Below are 19983 nucleotides of genomic sequence, written 5' to 3' on the forward strand. Positions count from 1 at the left end.
GAGGTACTGCACCTTGTTGTAGTAGCCGTGTGGCGGTAAGGAGGTACTGCACCTTGTTGTAGTAGCCGTGTGGCGGTAAGGAGGTACTGCACCTTGTTGTAGTAGCCGTGTGGCGGTAAGGAGGTACTGCACCTTGTTGTAGTAGCCGTGTGGCGGTAAGGAGGTACTGCACCTTGTTGTAGTAGCCGTGTGGCGGTAAGGAGGTACTGCACCTTGTTGTAGTAGCCGTGTGGCGGTAAGGAGGTACTGCACCTTGTTGTAGTAGCCGTGTGGCGGTAAGGAGGTACTGCACCTTGTTGTAGTAGCCGTGTGGTGGTAAGGAGGTACTGCACCTTGTTGTAGTAGCCGTGTGGTGGTAAGGAGGTACTGCACCTTGTTGTAGTAGCCGTGTGGCGGTAAGGAGGTACTGCACCTTGTTGTAGTAGCCGTGTGGCGGTAAGGAGGTACTGCACCTTGTTGTAGTAGCCGTGTGGCGGTAAGGAGGTACTGCACCTTGTTGTAGTAGCCGTGTGGCGGTAAGGAGGTACTGCACCTTGTAGTAGCCGTGTGGCGGTAAGGAGGTACTGCACCTTGTTGTAGTAGCCGTGTGGCGGTAAGGAGGTACTGCACCTTGTTGTAGTAGCCGTGTGGCGGTAAGGAGGTACTGCACCTTGTTGTAGTAGCCGTGTGGCGGTAAGGAGGTACTGCACCTTGTTGTAGTAGCCGTGTGGCGGTAAGGAGGTACTGCACCTTGTTGTAGTAGCCGTGTGGCGGTAAGGAGGTACTGCACCTTGTTGTAGTAGCCGTGTGGCGGTAAGGAGGTACTACACCTTGTTGTAGTAGCCGTGTGGCGGTAAGGAGGTACTGCACCTTGTTGTAGTAGCCGTGTGGCGGTAAGGAGGTACTGCACCTTGTTGTAGTAGCCGTGTGGCGGTAAGGAGGTACTGCACCTTGTTGTAGTAGCCGTGTGGTGGTAAGGAGGTACTACACCTTGTTGTAGTAGCCGTGTGGCGGTAAGGAGGTACTGCACCTTGTTGTAGTAGCAGTGTGGTGGTAAGGAGGTACTGCACCTTGTTGTAGTAGCCGTGTGGCGGTAAGGAGGTACTGCACCTTGTTGTAGTAGCCGTGTGGCGGTAAGGAGGTACTGCACCTTGTTGTAGTAGCCATGTGGTGGTGAGGAGGTACTGCACCTTGTTGTAGTAGCCGTAGGTGATGGCGTTGGGGTGGACGCCGGCCTTCTTCATCTCAAACAGAACCCTGACGGCGAGGACCGGCTGGCCGTACTGTCCACACAGCTGCATCAGCACCCGGTAGCACACCTGGACACACGGAGGCCCGTTCAGGTGGGGGGGAAAGGGGGCGGAGCTTCGGCAGCGGGGGTGGAGACGCACCTCGTCGGGCGGCTGCAGCCTCTTGGCCTGCATCTTCCTGAGGACGTCGTAGGCGGCGCGCAGCGCCCGCACCTTGGAGTGACACACCTTGACGTAGGCCGGCAGGCAGATGAACCACAGGCCGTAGCAGTGGCGCAGGAGACACTTGGACCACAGCTGGGGGACGGACGAGTTCTTCTTGGCCATCTTCTGGGCAGACCTGATCTCCTGGGGACACGGAAGAGGGACGGAGGACAACATCTGAGGCTGGACGATATGTGAGACACTGCTGTACCCCCCCCCCACCGCCACTGCTGCTGCTGCTGCTGCCCCCCCCAACAGGAAGTGATGTGTCGCCTCAGAGAGCTGCTTCCTGGACTGAAGGAATGGAAAGAGAAAGAGACAAAAAGACAGAAGAAAGAGGGGAAAAATAGGAAAAGAAAAAAGAAAAAAAAAAGACAGAAAAAATAGAAAAAAAGAAAAAGAAAAAAGACGAGAAAAAAGAAAAAAGGGTAAAGAAAAAAGACAGAAAAAAAGATGGAAAAAAGAAAAAAAAGACAGAAAAAGAGAAAAAAGGAAAGAGAAAAAAACAGAAAAAAGAGAAAAAGGGGGAAACAGGAAGAAAGAAAAAAGAAAAAAGAAAGAAAAAAAGAGTAAAAAGAAAAAGGGAAAAAGAATGAAAATAGATGGGAAAAAAGAAAAAAGCCAGAAAAAGAGAAGAGAAAGGAGTGAGAGAAGAGAAAAAGAGAAGAGAAACGAGCGAGAGAAGAGAAAAAGACAGAAAAAGAGAAGAGAAAGGAGCGAGAGAAGAGAAAAAGACAGAAAAAGAGAAGAGAAAGGAGCGAGAGAAGAGAAAAAGACAGAAAAAGAGAAGAGAAAAAGACAGAAAAAGAGAAGAGAAAGGAGCGAGAGAAGAGAAAAAGACAGAAAAAGAGAAGAGAAAGGAGCGAGAGAAGAGAAAAAGACAGAAAAAGAGAAGAGAAAAAGACAGAAAAAGAGAAGAGAAAGGAGCGAGAGAAGAGAAAAAGACAGAAAAAGAGAAGAGAAAGGAGCGAGAGAAGAGAAAAAGACAGAAAAAGAGAAGAGAAAGGAGCGAGAGAAGAGAAAAAGAGAAGAGAAAGGAGCGAGAGAAGAGAAAAAGAGAAGAGAAAGGAGCGAGAGAAGAGAAACAGCCAGAAAGAGAAAGCAGAGAGAGAAGAGGTGTGATGTGACGGCCTACAGGTGAGTGCAGGTACTGCAGCTGACCTGCTTGGTGCGTCTGAACATGGGGGCGGGGCTTGTGGGGCAGCTGTGCCGGGCGGCCAGGCGGGACGCCGGCGTCCGGAGGCCCTCCAGGGGGTCGAACAGGTCCAGGCTCAACACGGGGAACCCGTCGTACCTGAGGGGAACCACACCTTTTACTACTGCAGTAGTACCTTTAGAAACACACTTTAGAAACACACTTTAGAAAAACACTTTAGAAACACACTTTAGAAACTCACTTTAGAAACACACTTTAGAAAAACGTCTTTTTCTATAATTAAGAGCCGCCGCCTGAGGAAATCTCGTCCGGGTCCACAGATTTAAATAAACTTTGCATTTGAGCTCCTTTTGATGAATTTAAACCAAAATCAGTACGTCGACGTCAAAATCTATTATGGTTGCTATGGAAACAAGCTACAATGATTCAAGACACATTCTGGCTCTGGTGGAAACTCTGACTACGAGGAGGAGGAGGAGGTGAAGATAGAGGAGGAGGAGGAGGAGGAGGAGGAGGTGAAGATGGAGGTGAAGATAGAGGAAGAGGAGGAGGAGGTGAAGATGGAGGAGGAGGAGGAGGTGAAGATGGAGGAAGAGGAGGAGAAGAAGATGGAGGTGAAGATGGAGGAAGAGGAGGAGGAGGAGGAGGTGAAGATGGAGGAAGAGGAGGAGGAGGTGAAGATAGAGGAGGACGTGAAGATAGAGGAGGAGGAGGAGGAGGAGGTGGAGCTGGACAATGCCTCCTCCAGCACCTCCCTCCAGCCCAGTGGGTGCAGCAGGAGGTGGAGCTGGACAAAGCCTCCTCCAGGGTGTAGCAGGCGTACCGGTAGCAGAGGGGGTGTTCTCCTCCGTCAGGCAGCAGCGGCAGCTCCGGGGGGGTGATGTAGACGGTGTGCTCACTGCGCTGGGACTCATCCACCTCGATGAGCCGGGCCTCCTCCGCCCTGTCTGCCTCCACCTGCAGAGCACAGCGCCACCGTGAGGAGAACCTGCACACATCTGGACCTCGGCTGCAGCTGCAGCGGGGAACTTCTGGGAAAACCTTCATTTCTGAGGGAGCGGGATGGCTGCAGGTGACCTACGTTACATATGTTCTCTATATTCTATCTGTTCTCCATGTTCTATCTCTTCTCTATGTTCTCCATGTTCTATCTCTTCTCTATGTTCTCCATGTTCTATCTCTTCTCTATGTTCTCCATGTTCTATCTCTTCTCTATGTTCTCTAACCCTGTTCTAACACCCAGGAGTTAGTACTAGTAGTGGTGGGTTGGTAGTGGTAGAGCTAGTACTAGTAGTGGTGGGTTAGTACTAGTAGTGGTAGAGTTAGTACTAGTAGTGACAGAGTTAGTACTAGTAGTGGTGGGGTTAGCACTAGTAGTGGTAGAGTTAGTACTAGTAGTGGTAGAGTTAGTACTAGTAGTGGTGGGTTAGTACTAGTAGTGGTAGAGTTAGTACTAGTAGTGGGGCAGAGTTAGTACTAGTAGTGGTAGAGTTAGTACTAGTAGTGGTAGAGTTAGTACTAGTAGTGGTGGGGTTAGTACTAGTAGTGGTAGAGTTAGTACTAGTAGTGACAGAGTTAGTACTAGTAGTGGTGGGTTAGCACTAGTAGTGGTAGAGTTAGTACTAGTAGTGGTAGAGTTAGTACTAGTAGTGGTGGGTTAGTACTAGTAGTGGTAGAGTTAGTACTAGTAGTGGGGCAGAGTTAGTACTAGTAGTGGTAGAGTTAGTACTAGTAGTGGTGGGTTAGCACTAGTAGTGGTAGAGTTAGTACTAGTAGTGGTAGAGTTAGTACTAGTAGTGGTGGGTTAGTACTAGTAGTGGTAGAGTTAGTACTAGTAGTGGGGCAGAGTTAGTACTAGTAGTGGTAGAGTTAGTACTAGTAGTGGTAGAGTTAGTACTAGTAGTGGTGGGTTAGCACTAGTAGTGGTAGAGTTAGTACTAGTAGTGGTAGAGTTAGTACTAGTAGTGGTGGGGTTAGTACTAGTAGTGACAGAGTTAGTACTAGTAGTGGTGGGTTAGCACTAGTAGTGGTAGAGTTAGTACTAGTAGTGGTAGAGTTAGTACTAGTAGTGGTGGGTTAGTACTAGTAGTGGTAGAGTTAGTACTAGTAGTGGGGCAGAGTTAGTACTAGTAGTGGTAGAGTTAGTACTAGTAGTGGTAGAGTTAGTACTAGTAGTGGTGGGGTTAGTACTAGTAGTGGTAGAGTTAGTACTAGTAGTGACAGAGTTTGTACTAGTAGTGGTGGGTTAGCACTAGTAGTGGTAGAGTTAGTACTAGTAGTGGTAGAGTTAGTACTAGTAGTGGTGGGTTAGTACTAGTAGTGGTAGAGTTAGTACTAGTAGTGGGGCAGAGTTAGTACTAGTAGTGGTAGAGTTAGTACTAGTAGTGGTGGGTTAGCACTAGTAGTGGTAGAGTTAGTACTAGTAGTGGTAGAGTTAGTACTAGTAGTGGTGGGTTAGTACTAGTAGTGGTAGAGTTAGTACTAGTAGTGGGGCAGAGTTAGTACTAGTAGTGGTAGAGTTAGTACTAGTAGTGGTAGAGTTAGTACTAGTAGTGGTGGGTTAGCACTAGTAGTGGTAGAGTTAGTACTAGTAGTGGTAGAGTTAGTACTAGTAGTGGTGGGTTAGTACTAGTAGTGGTAGAGTTAGTACTAGTAGTGGGGCAGAGTTAGTACTAGTAGTGGTAGAGTTAGTACTAGTAGTGGTAGAGTTAGTACTAGTAGTGGTGGGGTTAGTACTAGTAGTGGTAGAGTTAGTACTAGTAGTGGTGGGTTAGTACTAGTAGTGGTAGAGTTAGTACTAGTAGTGACAGAGTTAGTACTAGTAGTGGTGGGTTAGCACTAGTAGTGGTAGAGTTAGTACTAGTAGTGGTAGAGTTAGTACTAGTAGTGGTGGGTTAGTACTAGTAGTGGTAGAGTTAGTACTAGTAGTGGGGCAGAGTTAGTACTAGTAGTGGTAGAGTTAGTACTAGTAGTGGTAGAGTTAGTACTAGTAGTGGTGGGGTTAGTACTAGTAGTGGTAGAGTTAGTACTAGTAGTGGTGGGTTAGCACTAGTAGTGGTAGAGTTAGTACTAGTAGTGGGGCAGAGTTAGTACTAGTAGTGGTAGAGTTAGTACTAGTAGTGGTGGTATGGACAGCAGCAGCACAGGTGAGAATAGCGATGGACTTACCTTCCCTCCTTTGTCTCCACTGCGATCTGAACTGTAGAGCTGAGAGAGAGAGAGAGAGAGAGAGAGAGACAGAGACGGAGACGGAGACAGAGACAGAGACAGAGACAGAGACAGAGACAGAGACAGAGAGAGAGAGAGAGAGAGAGAGAGAGAGAGAGAGAAGCAGAGTTTAGAAGCAGGAAGGAGAAATTCCTCAAACCAACGAGACTAAAGACAATAAAAGCACAGATATTTGCCGGCTTGTTTCAAAGTAAACAAATAAAATCCTCCAGAGCCTGTTGGAACCTAAAAGGAGGGATGTCTGTAAGGAACATGCTCTAATGATCATTGAGGACGGGAAGAGGCTCTGGCAGGAGGAAACCTCCCGGGTGCGTTTGATTCGTTCGCCCACCGGCCTCAGCTTCCTGACTGACGCATCTTATTTCTTAAAAACAAACAAAAACAAACAAAACGACGAAGCTGTTTGCAGCAGAATTCACCACAAACCCCATGTTCTTTACAGACGATTAGAGAGGAACCGGACGGTAGTTCAAAGGAAGAGCTGAGCCGCTAAGAGAGAGACGTTCTTCTCTCATGAACGGAACCTCACTTTGTCCACGCAGTCGTCGAAGAACGCCAGGCTGGCGTCCTGGTCGCTGACGAAGGAACATTCCTCGATGAAGCGGATGAACATCTGGGTCTTGGTCATCAGGGTGTAGAACTTCTGGTGGGAGCGGTCGCGGCTCTTCAGGAACCCTGGGCAGAGGAACGTTCTGCGCTGAGGGAACGTGAGTGTGTGTGTGTGTGTGTGTGTGTGTGTGTAGTAAACAAGTCCATCTGTCGTGAGGCTGTGAAGACGAGTTTCTACATCCAGAGTCAGTAGTGCTGATCAGGCGCTGCCACCGGGGGGCGCCACTCTGCCTCATGGCCAGTGGAGGAAGGAAGAAAAAAATGAACGCTCCCTTCATCTTCTTCTTTTATTGGATGTCTGCATTTTATTCTCCTTTTTTATTCTCATTATTAATAAAAGTAATAATAATATTATTATTATCTCAAAAAGCCCAAAGGCAAAAGACGGGCGAAGCAGAGTTCACTGTGTCTGTAGGTCTGTGTCTGTCTCTGTGTCTGTAGGTCTGTGTCTGTCTCTGTGTCTGTCTCTTGGTCTGTAGGTCTGTGTCTGTAGGTCTGTCTCTGTAGGTCTGTGTCTGTAGGTCTGTGTCTGTAGGTCTGTGTCTGTCTGTGTCTGTAGGTCTGTCTCTGTAGGTTTATGTCTGTCTGTGTCTGTAGGTCTGTCTCTATGTCTGTGTCTGTAGGTCTGTCTCTGTGTCTGTAGGTCTGTGTCTGTAGGTTTATGTCTGTCTGTGTCTGTAGGTCTGTCTCTGTAGGTCTGTCTCTGTGTCTGTAGGTCTGTCTCTATGTCTGTGTCTGTAGGTCTGTCTCTGTGTCTGTAGGTCTGTGTCTGTAGGTTTATGTCTGTCTGTGTCTGTAGGTCTGTCTCTGTAGGTCTGTGTCTGTGTCTGTAGGTCTGTCTCTATGTCTGTAGGTCTGTGTCTGTAGGTCTGTCTCTGTGTCTGTAGGTCTGTCTCTATGTCTGTAGGGCTGTCTCTGTAGGTCTGTGTCTGTGTCTGTAGGTATGTGTCTGTAGGTTTATGTCTGTCTGTGTCTGTAGGTCTGTCTCTGTGTCTGTAGGTCTGTCTCTATGTCTGTAGGTCTGTGTCTGTAGGTCTGTCTCTGTGTCTGTAGGTTTATGTCTCTCTGTGTCTGTAGGTCTGTGTCTGTGCTGTTTGAGCTTGAGGGGTGCGGGGGACGCCGTCCAGCCTCCACGGTCCAACAAGGACAAAGAGCAGATAGAAGCTCCTCTGGTTATTATAGATCTTCATTAATAGAACTAGATTGTTTTTAACCCAGTTTGTCAATAAAGGATGATTTGAGAGATTAAAACGTTTTAATTGAAATTAGAAAGAACAGACGATTCCAGCCCATCACCTGCTGCTGTGACGAGTCATTAACCCCTTCCTGTCCAGGAGGGCGGAGCTTCTCTCACCCCGTCGTTTTTCTATAGGTGGTCTTGAAGGCGTCTCCTTACCTTGCAGGTCGAAGAGCGAGCTGGCGTCAGTGGCCTTCTCGGACGGCGCCTGCGTGATGGGGCGCAGGAAGGAGCGGTAGCCTTTCAAGATGGCCGCCATGAAGCGCAGGAAGGCCTCCTGGATCTCCAGCTCCAGAGTGTGGAGGCTCTTCCCTCCGCCCAGCTCCGACGACTCGCTCAGGCTCAGCTCCTGCAGCCCGTCGGGACGGAACTGACCTGCTGGGACAGACGTCAGAGGACAGGAGGACAGAGGGTCAGAGGACAGGAGGACAGACGTCAGAGGACAGGAGGACAGCAGGTCAGAGGACAGGAGGACAGAGGGTCAGAGGACAGGAGGACAGAGGGTCAGAGGACAGCAGGTCAGAGGACAGGAGGACAGAGGACAGAGGGTCAGAGGACAGCAGGTCAGAGGACAGGAGGACAGAGGGTCAGAGGACATGAGGACAGCAGGTCAGAGGACAGGAGGACAGACGTCAGAGGACAGATGGTCAGAGGACAGGAGGACAGCAGGTCAGAGGACAGGAGGACAGAGGACAGACGTCAGAGGACAGGAGGACAGAGGGTCAGAGGACAGGAGGACAGCAGGTCAGAGGACAGGAGGACAGAGGGTCAGAGGACAGGAGGACAGCAGGTCAGAGGACAGGAGGACAGCAGGTCAGAGGACAGGAGGACAGACGTCAGAGGACAGAGGGTCAGAGGACAGGAGGACAGACGTCAGAGGACAGGAGGACAGAGGGTCAGAGGACAGGAGGACAGAGGGTCAGAGGACAGCAGGTCAGAGGACAGGAGGACAGAGGGTCAGAGGACAGGAGGACAGCAGGTCAGAGGACAGACGTCAGAGGACATGAGGACAGACGTCAGAGGACAGGAGGACAGCATGTCAGAGGGTCAGAGGACAGGAGGACAGACGTCAGAGGACAGGAGGACAGAGGGTCAGAGGACAGGAGGACAGAGGGTCAGAGGACAGCAGGTCAGAGGACAGAAGGAAGGGAAGGACAGAGGGTCAGAGGACAGGAGGACAGAGGGTCAGAGGACAGCAGGTCAGAGGACAGGAGGAAGGGAAGGACAGAGGGTCAGAGGACAGAGGGTCAGAGGACAGAGGGTCAGAGGACAGCAGGTCAGAGGACAGGAGGAAGGGAAGGACAGACGTCAGAGGACAGGAGGACAGAGGGTCAGAGGACAGGAGGACAGAGGTCAGAGGACAGGAGGAAGGGAAGGACAGAGGTCAGAGGACAGGAGGACAGAGGGTCAGAGGACAGGAAATAACCGAGAGCCCAAGAGAAGAGCGCCCCCTTTCTCCCAAAGAGCTGAAGCACGCCAAGAAAGAACAAAGCTTTTTCTGAACTATGAGACACTGTTTTCTGAAAAAAAAAAAAAAAAAAAAAAAAAATTGGCTGTTTTTCTGAATTGATGAGATCCTGTTTTCTGAAAAAAAAATGTAATAGAGCCTTTTTTTCAGAAAACAGTTTCTCATAATTCAGAAAAACAGCCAATTTTAAAAAAAGTTTCATATCAGGATGTGGCCTCTGCTTCCTTTACCGTCACATGACGTCTTAATGCTAAAAACACATGGACTAAACTGTCGTTTTGCCAGAATTCACTGCTTTTGGTGTTTATGTGTCAAAAGACGATCAGCATCACATAATTCCATAATTACACCGGCAGTTGTTTTCGTCTTTTCAGGCTCAAGCGACTAAAAACATCAATATTCGGCCCTTCTGGCAGATTTCCAACGTCGCTGAATCATAAAATTAATTTATTCCGTCTTTAACGGCTCAATAAGCGGCGGCTTCACGGCCTGCCTGAGAACGGCAGAGTTGAGGATGAGGCAGTGAGAGAGATGAGAGGATGAGGAGGTGGGTTGTCGGTGGTTTTCAGTTTGTTCAGTTTAAATCACAACAAGATGGACCGACTGGAGAATCTGAACTCAGCGTCAGACGGACACTTAATCTAGGAATCTGTACGTCAGTCCATTATTTCTTTGTCTTTATAACTTTTCATCATTTGTGAGGTTTTACATGAGATGGAAAAATACTGTCATTCCTACTTTCCCCCCTTTGATGTTCAAAACAAAGTTCAAAGCTCAAAGCAAATGCAGCCAATGAGGCAAACCTTTACTTAAAACAAATTTTAAAATAAAAAAACCACCCGTACCGTCGACCAGCTGCTGGTGCAGGTTGTTGAGAACGTTCATGAGGTTCTTGCAGGCTTTCTTTGGCAGGATCTTCCACATGAGGCCTCGTTTGTCCTCGTTGCTGGAGAGGCAGAAGCAGAGGCTGTTCACTTTGTGTTTAAAAGAACTATAATGTTTCACCACTAGGGGGCTCTCTGTTCACTGTGTTTAAAAGAACTATAACGTTTCACCACTAGGGGGTTCTCTGTTCACTGGCTGTTTAAAGGAACTATAATGTTTCACCACTAGGGGGCTCTCTGTTCACTATGTATTTAAAGGAACTATAATGTTTCACCACTAGGGGGCTCTCTGTTCACTGTTTAAAAGAACTATAACGTTTCACCACTAGGGGGCTCTCTGTTCACTGTTTAAAAGAACTATAACGTTTCACCACTAGGGGGCTCTCTGTTCACTATGTATTTAAAAGAACTATAACGTTTCACCACTAGGGGGCTCTCTGTTCACTGGCTGTTTAAAGGAACTATAACGTTTCACCACTAGGGGGCTCTCTGTTCACTATGTATTTAAAGGAACTATAATGTTTCACCACTAGGGGGCTCTCTGTTCACTGTTTAAAAGAACTATAACGTTTCACCACTAGGGGGCTCTCTGTTCACTGGCTGTTGAATGGAACTATAACATTTCACCACTAGGGGGCTCTCTGTTCACTGGCTGTTTAAAGGAACTATAACGTTTCACCACTAGGGGGCTCTCTGTTCACTGTTTAAAGGAACTATAACGTTTCACCACTAGGGGGCGTCTCTCACTCTAAAACAGTCCAGGTTGTTGTAATGTGGTTAGTATTTAAATGAACAATAACAAGCAGCGTCAGCAGCTTCACCAAAGATCAAAGGTGAAACGACGGAGGACAGGAATGGTGGTTTTGCTCACTGGAAGATGGTGTTGGTGTCCAGGTCCACGCAGCTCACGTCGGGCGGGGGGTCGTACAGGTCGAAGTATCGGGAGTCCACCCCCACGATGAAGGGACAGGGGGCGCTCAGCACGTCGGCCAGCGCCAGAGGACACAGGGGGATGTAGGGACACGGCCAGTGGAACGGGAAAATCATCTGGGGGGGGGGGGGGGGGGGGGTGGGAGGTGAAGAAGGAGGGAAGGGAAGAAGAGAAGAGCGAGAGAAGAGGGTCAGGAGGGTGTCGACGCTTTTACAATGGACTCGAGAGGAAAAGACATTACCACAAGTTTTACGACATAAATTTATACGATGGGGGGTTTTTTTTGGCTTTGGTTTGAAAACAGATTTTTTTTAAAAGGACTTTAGGAAATAAACAACGCAAATTGAAAAAAGAACGAGTGGTGAATAAAACAGAAAGACGGTTTATGTCCTGCTCTTCATCTTTATCTTTTTAAACTTTATCTTTTTATCTTTCATCGCTTTCATCTTTTTCTGCCGTCTTTCTTCAACCCTTCATCATGTTCTCTGACATCTTCTCTTACTCCGAGTCTTTTTCTTCTTCGTCTTTTTTTGTCGTATTTGTCATCCTTCTTCCTCATTTCAATGTTTTTCTTTATCAACTGTAATTTTAATTCGTCTTACTCATTATGTCCCTCGTCATTTTCTTTGTCATGATCTTTCATGTCTTCTTCTTCCTTCCTTTCTTTCCTGTTGTACCTTTTGTATCAGTGTTATTCATTATTTAGTCAAATCCCTGGACTTTACACTTGGAATCCGCCCCACTTCCTGTTTGTAACTTCCTGTTTGTCCTGCAGGCAGCGGGGTGCAGTAGCGGCGCCCCGCCACACGGTGGCGGTGGAAACTCACCGACACCAGAGCCTCGGTGACGCTGGTGAGCACGGCCGGTCGCAGCGAGTGGACGAGGATCTTGTGCTCGGTGACGGCGAACACCAGCAAGGTGACGGCGTTCTCCGGCCCCAGGTTCTGGAGCAGCGTGGAGAACCGACCCCCGCTGTGGAACAACGTGCGGAAACATTCTGGAATGAGGGTTCTGGGTCACGGTTGGCTCGCTGCCAAACAACCACGGGCAAACATCTGGACACATGCATTAAAAGCGGAAATGTCTGCGAAAAGTGTCGCGGTATTGGTGGTGCAGCGGTTCGCCCCGTCACCTCACGGTGACCACGTTCCCGGTTCAAGATCAGGTTTTCTGGAGAAACTCAGGGTTTCCTCCCACAGTCCAAAAATCAGACATTTGAAGTTAATCTGTTAAAGCGATCTAATCACTATCAGTCATGTTTTAATCACATTTAGCTTCTAGCGTCGTTACTGTCTGAGCGCCGCAGCGCGTTAAAAGGTCAGAGTGCAGGTTTACGTGATGCACCTGAACGCATCACTCCTTTAAAATCTCTTTTATTCTGAAACAGTTCAGAGGAATGTTTCTGACAGCAGGAGAGGAAGAAACTGAGCAGCTGAAAAGTTAAAACACCGCTTCAGAGACATGTGGCTGCTTTGAGGGGGCGTGGCCTGCTTTAAGGGGGCGTGGCCTGCAAGTTCAGCAGCTTCTTATCGGAATATGACCAGTCCTGCAGAAACGTCACCGCCGAACCTTTGTCTTGCTCTTACGGCTTCAGGAAGTTGGTCTGCAGGACTTTTACAGCGGATAGAAAGACGTACTGTCGACCCGGAGGGGGCGTGGCCTGTAGGTACAGTCAGTTCAACACCACCGAAGGCTCTTAAAGCATAGTCCTCCACCACAAACAACATTAGCAAGAAAACCAGGCTGACAATTTAGAACAGGGGCGTCACACTGATTTCAGTTGAGGAGTCACATCAACCTGATCTGACCTCTGACCTCTGGAGGCCCAACAAGTCCAACAGAACATATTAAACTGCAGATATGGACAAAGATCAAAGGCTTTCCTTCTTTTGATCCTTTTGTAACTGCAAGAATTTGCCAGTCTATTCTGAAATATACATATTAAAGTTAATCAGATATTATTATATCTGCAAAACAAACAAACCCTCAGTCACCTTATCTGGATATCGTATTTTTATTCAGGATTAAAACAATTTGTCATCATCTGGAAAAAAAAAATTGAGTTTACGTGTCTAAAGTATCATTTCACATAAATTGGACTCGTTGTTTTATTGTGAAAGGCGTTGCGTCGTGTGACCTCCACAGATTGTATTAATTAATTCTGACCGAGGGCGGTTTTGAATGTCATTTTTGCCAATCGAGTGTTTTTAGATCAGCCTCTGTCAGTTTTCATATTTATACTTAATAAATCACGTGGCGGCCGGATTAGATCCTCTGGCGGGCCGCTTCTGGCCCCCGGGCCTCATGTTGGACACCCCTGTTTTAGACGCTTCACCCAGAGGATCACTGATCTCAAGCTTCCCGTCATGAGAGACGAGAAAAACAAACAAATCCCAGAAGTGACAGAGTTCTGAATCCTGGACCGGCTCTTGATTTGTACCAAACCTCAGGGTCCAACGTCCGAGTCGCTGTTTATTCCCTGCAGCTGTTTGACATCCTCCAGTGAGAGTTACTGATCTGCAACACTGGAAAACAGCTGCTGGCTTTGTTTGCTTACTTTTTTTTTTTCTTTCTCGCAGCTGAAAAGTCAACAGACTTTGGCTGAAGTGTGGCTCTTACCTCAGCGGCAGAGGAGACGACACCGGCTGGCTCAGCATCAGGCTGTCATGAGGGGAGAGCTGCGAGACAAGGTGGGAGGTGAGATCAAACCAAGCAAGCAGGAAACGACGGCAATGAATCATTCAGATGTCCATTAATAATGGAGGACGGAGACCACCAGAGGAAAATGATGTGAAAGTCTTTTAAAAGGAGAAGCAGCGGTTGAAGGCCACTGCAGCTCACCTGCACCAGGATGCGAGGCCTCTGGGAGGAGGGGAAGGGAACCTTGTGCATGAAGTGAGAGATGTGCCTGAGGAGAGGAAGAACAACCGGTGGAGAACCAGTGGAGGAGAACAGTGGAGGAGAACAGCGGAGGAGAGCAGTGGAGGAGAACAGTGGAGGAGAGCAGTGGAGGAGTCGGCAGAGGTCAAAGGTCGTGATCGAAAAACCCTGCCGGGGGGTGAACTCTGGTTCTTCGGCTGCGTCTCAATTCTCCCCTTCAGCCCTTCATCTTACCCCCACCCCCTCTGAAAGGCTCGGCTGTGTCTCAATTCTCCCCCCCAGCCCTTCATCTTACCCCCACCCCCTCTGAAAGGCTCGGCTGTGTCTCAATTCTCCCCCTCAGCCCTCCATCGTATCCCCACCCCCTCTGAAAGGCTCGGCTGTGTCTCAATTCTCCCCCTCCGCCCTTCATCTTACCCCCACCCCCTCTGAAAGGCTCGGCTGCGTCTCAATTCTCCCCCCCAGCCCTCCATCTTACCCCCACCCCCCTCTAAAAGGCTCGGCTGCGTCTCAATTCTCCCCTTCAGCCCTCCATCTTACCCCCACCCCCCTCTAAAAGGCTCGGCTGCGTCTCAATTCTCCCCCCCAGCCCTCCATCTAACCCCCTCCCCCCTCTGAAAGGCTCGGCTGTGTCTCAATTCTCCCCCCCAGCCCTCCATCTTACCCCCACCCCCTCTGAAAGGCTCGGCTGCGTCTCAATTAAGTAAGTAAACATCAAGAACATCAATATTAAGAACGACGTGTTCACTTGCTGCTTAATATAGTTTCAACCTGGTCAATCACATCACGGCTGACGTGGTTGACGTAGCCGAGCAGCGGGAGCGCCGGGTCGGTACGTAATGTAGGTGAAAGCAAGGCGGAGCAAAGCAGGACTCACTTCTCGATGGGCAGGGCGTGAGGCCCGGAGATGGAGTAGCGATAGAGGAAGGTGAGGAACTTGCGGAAGGCGTCGAAGAAGGGCCAGTGGGAGAGCAGGCAGATGCACTTGTTGGTGTGGACCGACGGCGCCTCCCCCCCGCCGCCGGGCGGCGTGCCGCCGGCGTCGCCCGGCGGCGGCGGCGGGGGGGGGAGGGGGAGGGGGGGAGGGTCTGGGCCCAGCAGGCCCAGCTGGGAGCGCTGCTGGTCGGTCAGGCACTCTGGAGGGAAAGGCTCGTAGAACTGGATGGCAGCACCGTAGACCTACAGCGGTAGAGAGGACGGAGTTTGAACCCTTAAAGACTGAGAGGAAAACGATTGGGGGGGAAAACGATACCTGCACTAAAGACTGGGGGGAAACGATACCTGCACTAAAGACTGGGGGGGAAAACGATACCTGCAGTAAAGACTGGGGGGGAAACGATACCTGCAGTAAAGACTGGGGGAGAAACGATACCTGCAGTAAAGACTGGGGGGGAAACGATACCTGCAGTAAAGACTGGGGGAGAAACGATACCTGCAGTAAAGACTGGGGGAGAAACGATACCTGCAGTAAAGACTGGGGGGGAAACGATACCTGCAGTAAAGACTGGGGGAGAAACGATACCTGCAGTAAAGACTGGGGGAGAAACGATACCTGCAGTAAAGACTGGGGGGGAAACGATACCTGCAGTAAAGACTGGGGGAGAAACGATACCTGCACTAAAGACTGGGGGGGAAACGATACCTGCAGTAAAGACTGGGGGGAAACGATACCTGCAGTAAAGACTGGGGGGGAAACGATACCTGCACTAAAGACTGGGGGGGAAACGATACCTGCACTAAAGACTGGGGGAGAAACGATACCTGCAGTAAAGACTGGGGGGAAACGATACCTGCACTAAAGACTGGGGGGGAAACGATACCTGCACTAAAGACTGGGGGGGAAACGATACCTGCAGTAAAGACTGGGGGAGAAACGATACCTGCAGTAAAGACTGGGGGGAAACGATACCTGCACTAAAGACTGGGGGGGAAACGATACCTGCAGTAAAGACTGGGGGGGAAACGACACCTGCAGTAAAGACTGGGGGGGAAACGACACCTGCAGTAAAGACTGGGGGAGAAACGATACCTGCACTAAAGACTGGGGGGGAAATGATACCTGCACTAAAGACTGGGGGGGAAACGATACCTGAGTTCCAGCTCTCTCATCACCATCAGTCATGTTTTAATCACATTTAGCTTCTAGCATCGTTACTCTCTCAGCGCTGCAGCTCGTTAAAGTGTCAGTGCGCAGATTTACGTGATGCACCTGAACGCATCACGCAGCTCCTGCAGGTTAAACCAGACCAACAGGGCGGCTCCTTTCAAATCTCTCTTCTTATGAAACAGTTCAGAGGAAAGTTTCTGACAGGAGGAGAGGAAGAAAGTGAGCAGCTGAAAAGTTAAAGCGCAACTTCAGAGACGTGTGGCTGCTGCGAGGGGGCGTGGCCTGCTGCGAGGGGGCGTGGCCTGTGAGCTCGGCGGCTCCTTATGACCAGTATGACCAGTTCTGCAGAAAAAGCATTAATTTGTGCAGCTGGCTGAACTTTGGTCTTGTTCTTACGGCTTCACAAAGAGTCTTTGGGGGCTGTAACAGTGCCCCCCCCCCCCTCGCTCCCCGCCGGGAGGAAAGCGAGAGCGTCCGCCCGCCTCACCTTCTCCCCCGAGGCTCCGGTGAGGACGAAGGTGGAGAAGACGGGCAGGGAGAAGCTGGTGTTGGGCGGCCAGCACTCCATGGTGGCGCCCATGGGCAAGCAGAAGAGGGGGACGGACTCCGGCAGGGGGAAGGACTCGTAGTCCTCCTCCGGGTACCTGCTGAACAGACCTGGGGGGGGGGGGGGGGGGGGGCAACACACACAGGGTTCAGTCTGGAGCTCCACCCCTCCAACCACCAGCTCATACAGATGTGAACGCCTCATACAGATGTGCTCAGAATGAACCGCGACCCCACTGGAAACGTCTCATAACATCTGGATAACCTCTGGAACGTCACCGAGAAAAGTTCTGAATATCAAAACATGTCTAATTTGGCACCTTTTAGTTTAGTTTAGTGGTTTTATTTATTTATTTAACAAACGTAAACCAGATGTGGTGTCCAGTTGCTCACGCTACAAATGTTTCTTACGGAAAAAAACAAAAAAAATAAAATGTGCTTTTTCTTTTTGCTGCATTTTTAGATGAGAGCCGTGGAGCTAGAAGTGTTTTAAGGGTGTAGTAGTGACGTAGCTCCACATTAAAAGGTGTGTGTACTTCATTGTAGTGTTTATTTAATAAAGAATAAAGAAAGAAAAAAGAAACAATAAAATAGACGACCAGTGTTTATTAAAAAAATTTAAAAAATCCAATGTTTCTTACAAATGTGTGGGATTTATTATTTATATATGAACACAAATTCCCTTAATGTTTGTGTTGAAATAAGAAACACATATTTATACTTGAAAAAGTGAAATACAACATAAAACCAAAAAAAACTTGCATCTTTGATGAGCCACATTATCATAACATCTGGATGTTGCTTGATTTTTCTTAGGTTATTAAGATAATAAACATCTGGATATTTGGCCGTGAGCAATATCACGTTAACTTAATATCTTATTATCTACAAAGTAAGTTCTATGAACATCTTGTACCTTCTTATCTCTTCTATTCTCCCCTTTTATGGTTCACATAGAACCATACTGCATATTTTCATATGTGTGTTTAATTAAAAAAAATATAATAATTATATATACGTAAAAATATATATAAACATTCAACCCAACCGCAACCCTGGAAAACTACATCTTTTCTGTACCATCGCTTCACGAAACAAGCAGAACTCAAGGATAAAAATCAATTCAGTCTTTTGTTGACGTTTATTTTTTTTATTTACTCGCAACATTTTCTGCTTCAGTTGATGTGGAATTCTCTCTGCCAGCGGACGCTTTTGATGTTAAATCAAATCCCCTGATAGAAACGTTTCCCCGAGTCGACGCCATTTTCAGAAATGACTCCAGGAACGATTTGAGGAACACAAACAGCCAGTTGGCGTTCTAATGTCCCTCGTGTCATTTTAATCTAGCTTCAGTGGGACGAGAAGGACGAACGTCTGATTCAGACTCCATGTCTCACGACGGACCGCCATTAAAGGTCATGTTATATAAAATGTTCCTCCGAAAGGTTCTCCAGCAGTACTGACCGTCTGTCCCTGGAACCACTTCCTAAAGGTTCTCCAGCAGTACTGACCGTCTGTACCTGGAACCACTTCCTGAAGGTTCTCCAGCAGTACTGACCGTCTGTACCTGGAACCACTTCCTAAAGGTTCTCCAGCAGTACTGACCGTCTGTACCTGGAACCACTTCCTAAAGGTTCTCCAGCAGTACTGACCGTCTATATACCTGGAACCACTTCCTAAAGGTTCTCCAGCAGTACTGACCGTCTTTATACCTGGAACCACTTCCTAAAGGTTCTCCAGCAGTACTGACCGTCTGTACCTGGAACCACTTCCTAAAGGTTCTCCAGCAGTACTGACCGTCTTTATACCTGGAACCACTTCCTAAAGGTTCTCCAGCAGTACTGACCGTCTGTACCTGGAACCACTTCCTAAAGGTTCTCCAGCAGTACTGACCGTCTGTACCTGGAACCACTTCCTAAAGGTTCTCCAGCAGTACTGACCGTCTGTACCTGGAACCACTTCCTAAAGGTTCTCCAGCAGTACTGACCGTCTGTACCTGGAACCACTTCCTAAAGGTTCTCCAGCAGTACTGACCGTCTGTACCTGGAACCACTTCCTAGAGGTTCTCCAGCAGTACTGACTGTCTGTCCCTGGAACCACTTCCTAGAGGTTCTCCAGCAGTACTGACCGTCTGTCCCTGGAACCACTTCCTAAAGGTTCTCCAGCAGTACTGACCGTCTGTACCTGGAACCACTTCCTAAAGGTTCTCCAGCAGTACTGACCGTCTGTACCTGGAACCACTTCCTAGAGGTTCTCCAGCAGTACTGACTGTCTGTCCCTGGAACCACTTCCTAGAGGTTCTCCAGCAGTACTGACCGTCTGTCCCTGGAACCACTTCCTAAAGGTTCTCCAGCAGTACTGACCGTCTGTACCTGGAACCACTTCCTAAAGGTTCTCCAGCAGTACTGACCGTCTGTACCTGGAACCACTTCCTAAAGGTTCTCCAGCAGTACTGACCGTCTGTACCTGGAACCACTTCCTAGAGGTTCTCCAGCAGTACTGACCGTCTGTCCCTGGAACCACTTCCTAAAGGTTCTCCAGCAGTACTGACCGTCTGTCCCTGGAACCACTTCCTAAAGGTTCTCCAGCAGTACTGACCGTCTGTACCTGGAACCACTTCCTAAAGGTTCTCCAGCAGTACTGACCGTCTGTACCTGGAACCACTTCCTAAAGGTTCTCCAGCAGTACTGACCGTCTGTACCTGGAACCACTTCCTAGAGGTTCTCCAGCAGTACTGACTGTCTGTCCCTGGAACCACTTCCTAGAGGTTCTCCAGCAGTACTGACCGTCTGTCCCTGGAACCACTTCCTAAAGGTTCTCCAGCAGTACTGACCGTCTGTACCTGGAACCACTTCCTAAAGGTTCTCCAGCAGTACTGACCGTCTGTACCTGGAACCACTTCCTAAAGGTTCTCCAGCAGTACTGACCGTCTGTACCTGGAACCACTTCCTAGAGGTTCTCCAGCAGTACTGACCGTCTGTCCCTGGAACCACTTCCTAAAGGTTCTCCAGCAGTACTGACCGTCTGTCCCTGGAACCACTTCCTAAAGGTTCTCCAGCAGTACTGACCGTCTGTACCTGGAACCACTTCCTAAAGGTTCTCCAGCAGTACTGACCGTCTGTACCTGGAACCACTTCCTAAAGGTTCTCCAGCAGTACTGACCGTCTGTCCCTGGAACCACTTCCTAAAGGTTCTCCAGCAGTACTGACCGTCTGTACCTGGAACCACTTCCTAAAGGTTCTCCAGCAGTACTGACCGTCTCCAGAAATCAAACCCTATATGATGTCATCAGCGGTTCAGCCAATCACAATCAAGGTAGGCTCCTCCCCCTTTGACTCCTCCCACAATCAGGCAGCTCTGCTCTGGCACATGGCGCCACGAGAGGAAGTACCTACTCCTCTTCCCATAGATGGGCGTGTGTGTGGGCGGAGCCAGTCCAGCTCACACAGACACAGCAGATTCTGAATGCAGCTCCTGGGATCAATATTCTAATAGAGGAGGATC

The 19983-nt window shown here is 48.9% G+C and overlaps 1 protein-coding gene across 1 annotated transcript in view; it reads right to left on the reverse strand.

Moving 5' to 3' along the window:
• Positions 1 to 803: 803 nt before the first annotated feature.
• The window catches only part of LOC308131558 (C-myc promoter-binding protein-like), a gene marked incomplete at its 3' end in the record, with an annotated part of 44431 nt that continues 25251 nt past the window's right edge, over positions 804 to 19983 (reverse strand). Inside the window, exons 5-18 of the mRNA XM_080498333.1 lie at positions 16421 to 16590; positions 14704 to 15005; positions 13788 to 13854; positions 13566 to 13624; positions 11774 to 11918; positions 10887 to 11062; positions 9977 to 10077; positions 7823 to 8038; positions 6347 to 6492; positions 5758 to 5796; positions 3413 to 3546; positions 2595 to 2727; positions 1371 to 1577; positions 804 to 1298 (exon numbers count right to left, since the gene is read on the reverse strand). Of these exons, the coding sequence (XP_080354459.1) occupies positions 804 to 1298; positions 1371 to 1577; positions 2595 to 2727; positions 3413 to 3546; positions 5758 to 5796; positions 6347 to 6492; positions 7823 to 8038; positions 9977 to 10077; positions 10887 to 11062; positions 11774 to 11918; positions 13566 to 13624; positions 13788 to 13854; positions 14704 to 15005; positions 16421 to 16590 (2390 nt within the window). The remainder of the gene's footprint in view (positions 1299 to 1370; positions 1578 to 2594; positions 2728 to 3412; positions 3547 to 5757; positions 5797 to 6346; positions 6493 to 7822; positions 8039 to 9976; positions 10078 to 10886; positions 11063 to 11773; positions 11919 to 13565; positions 13625 to 13787; positions 13855 to 14703; positions 15006 to 16420; positions 16591 to 19983) is intronic.

The sequence above is a fragment of the Blennius ocellaris genome (assembly GCF_963422515.1).
Source record: "Blennius ocellaris genome assembly, chromosome: 1".
NCBI classification, from domain to species: domain Eukaryota; kingdom Metazoa; phylum Chordata; class Actinopteri; order Blenniiformes; family Blenniidae; genus Blennius; species Blennius ocellaris.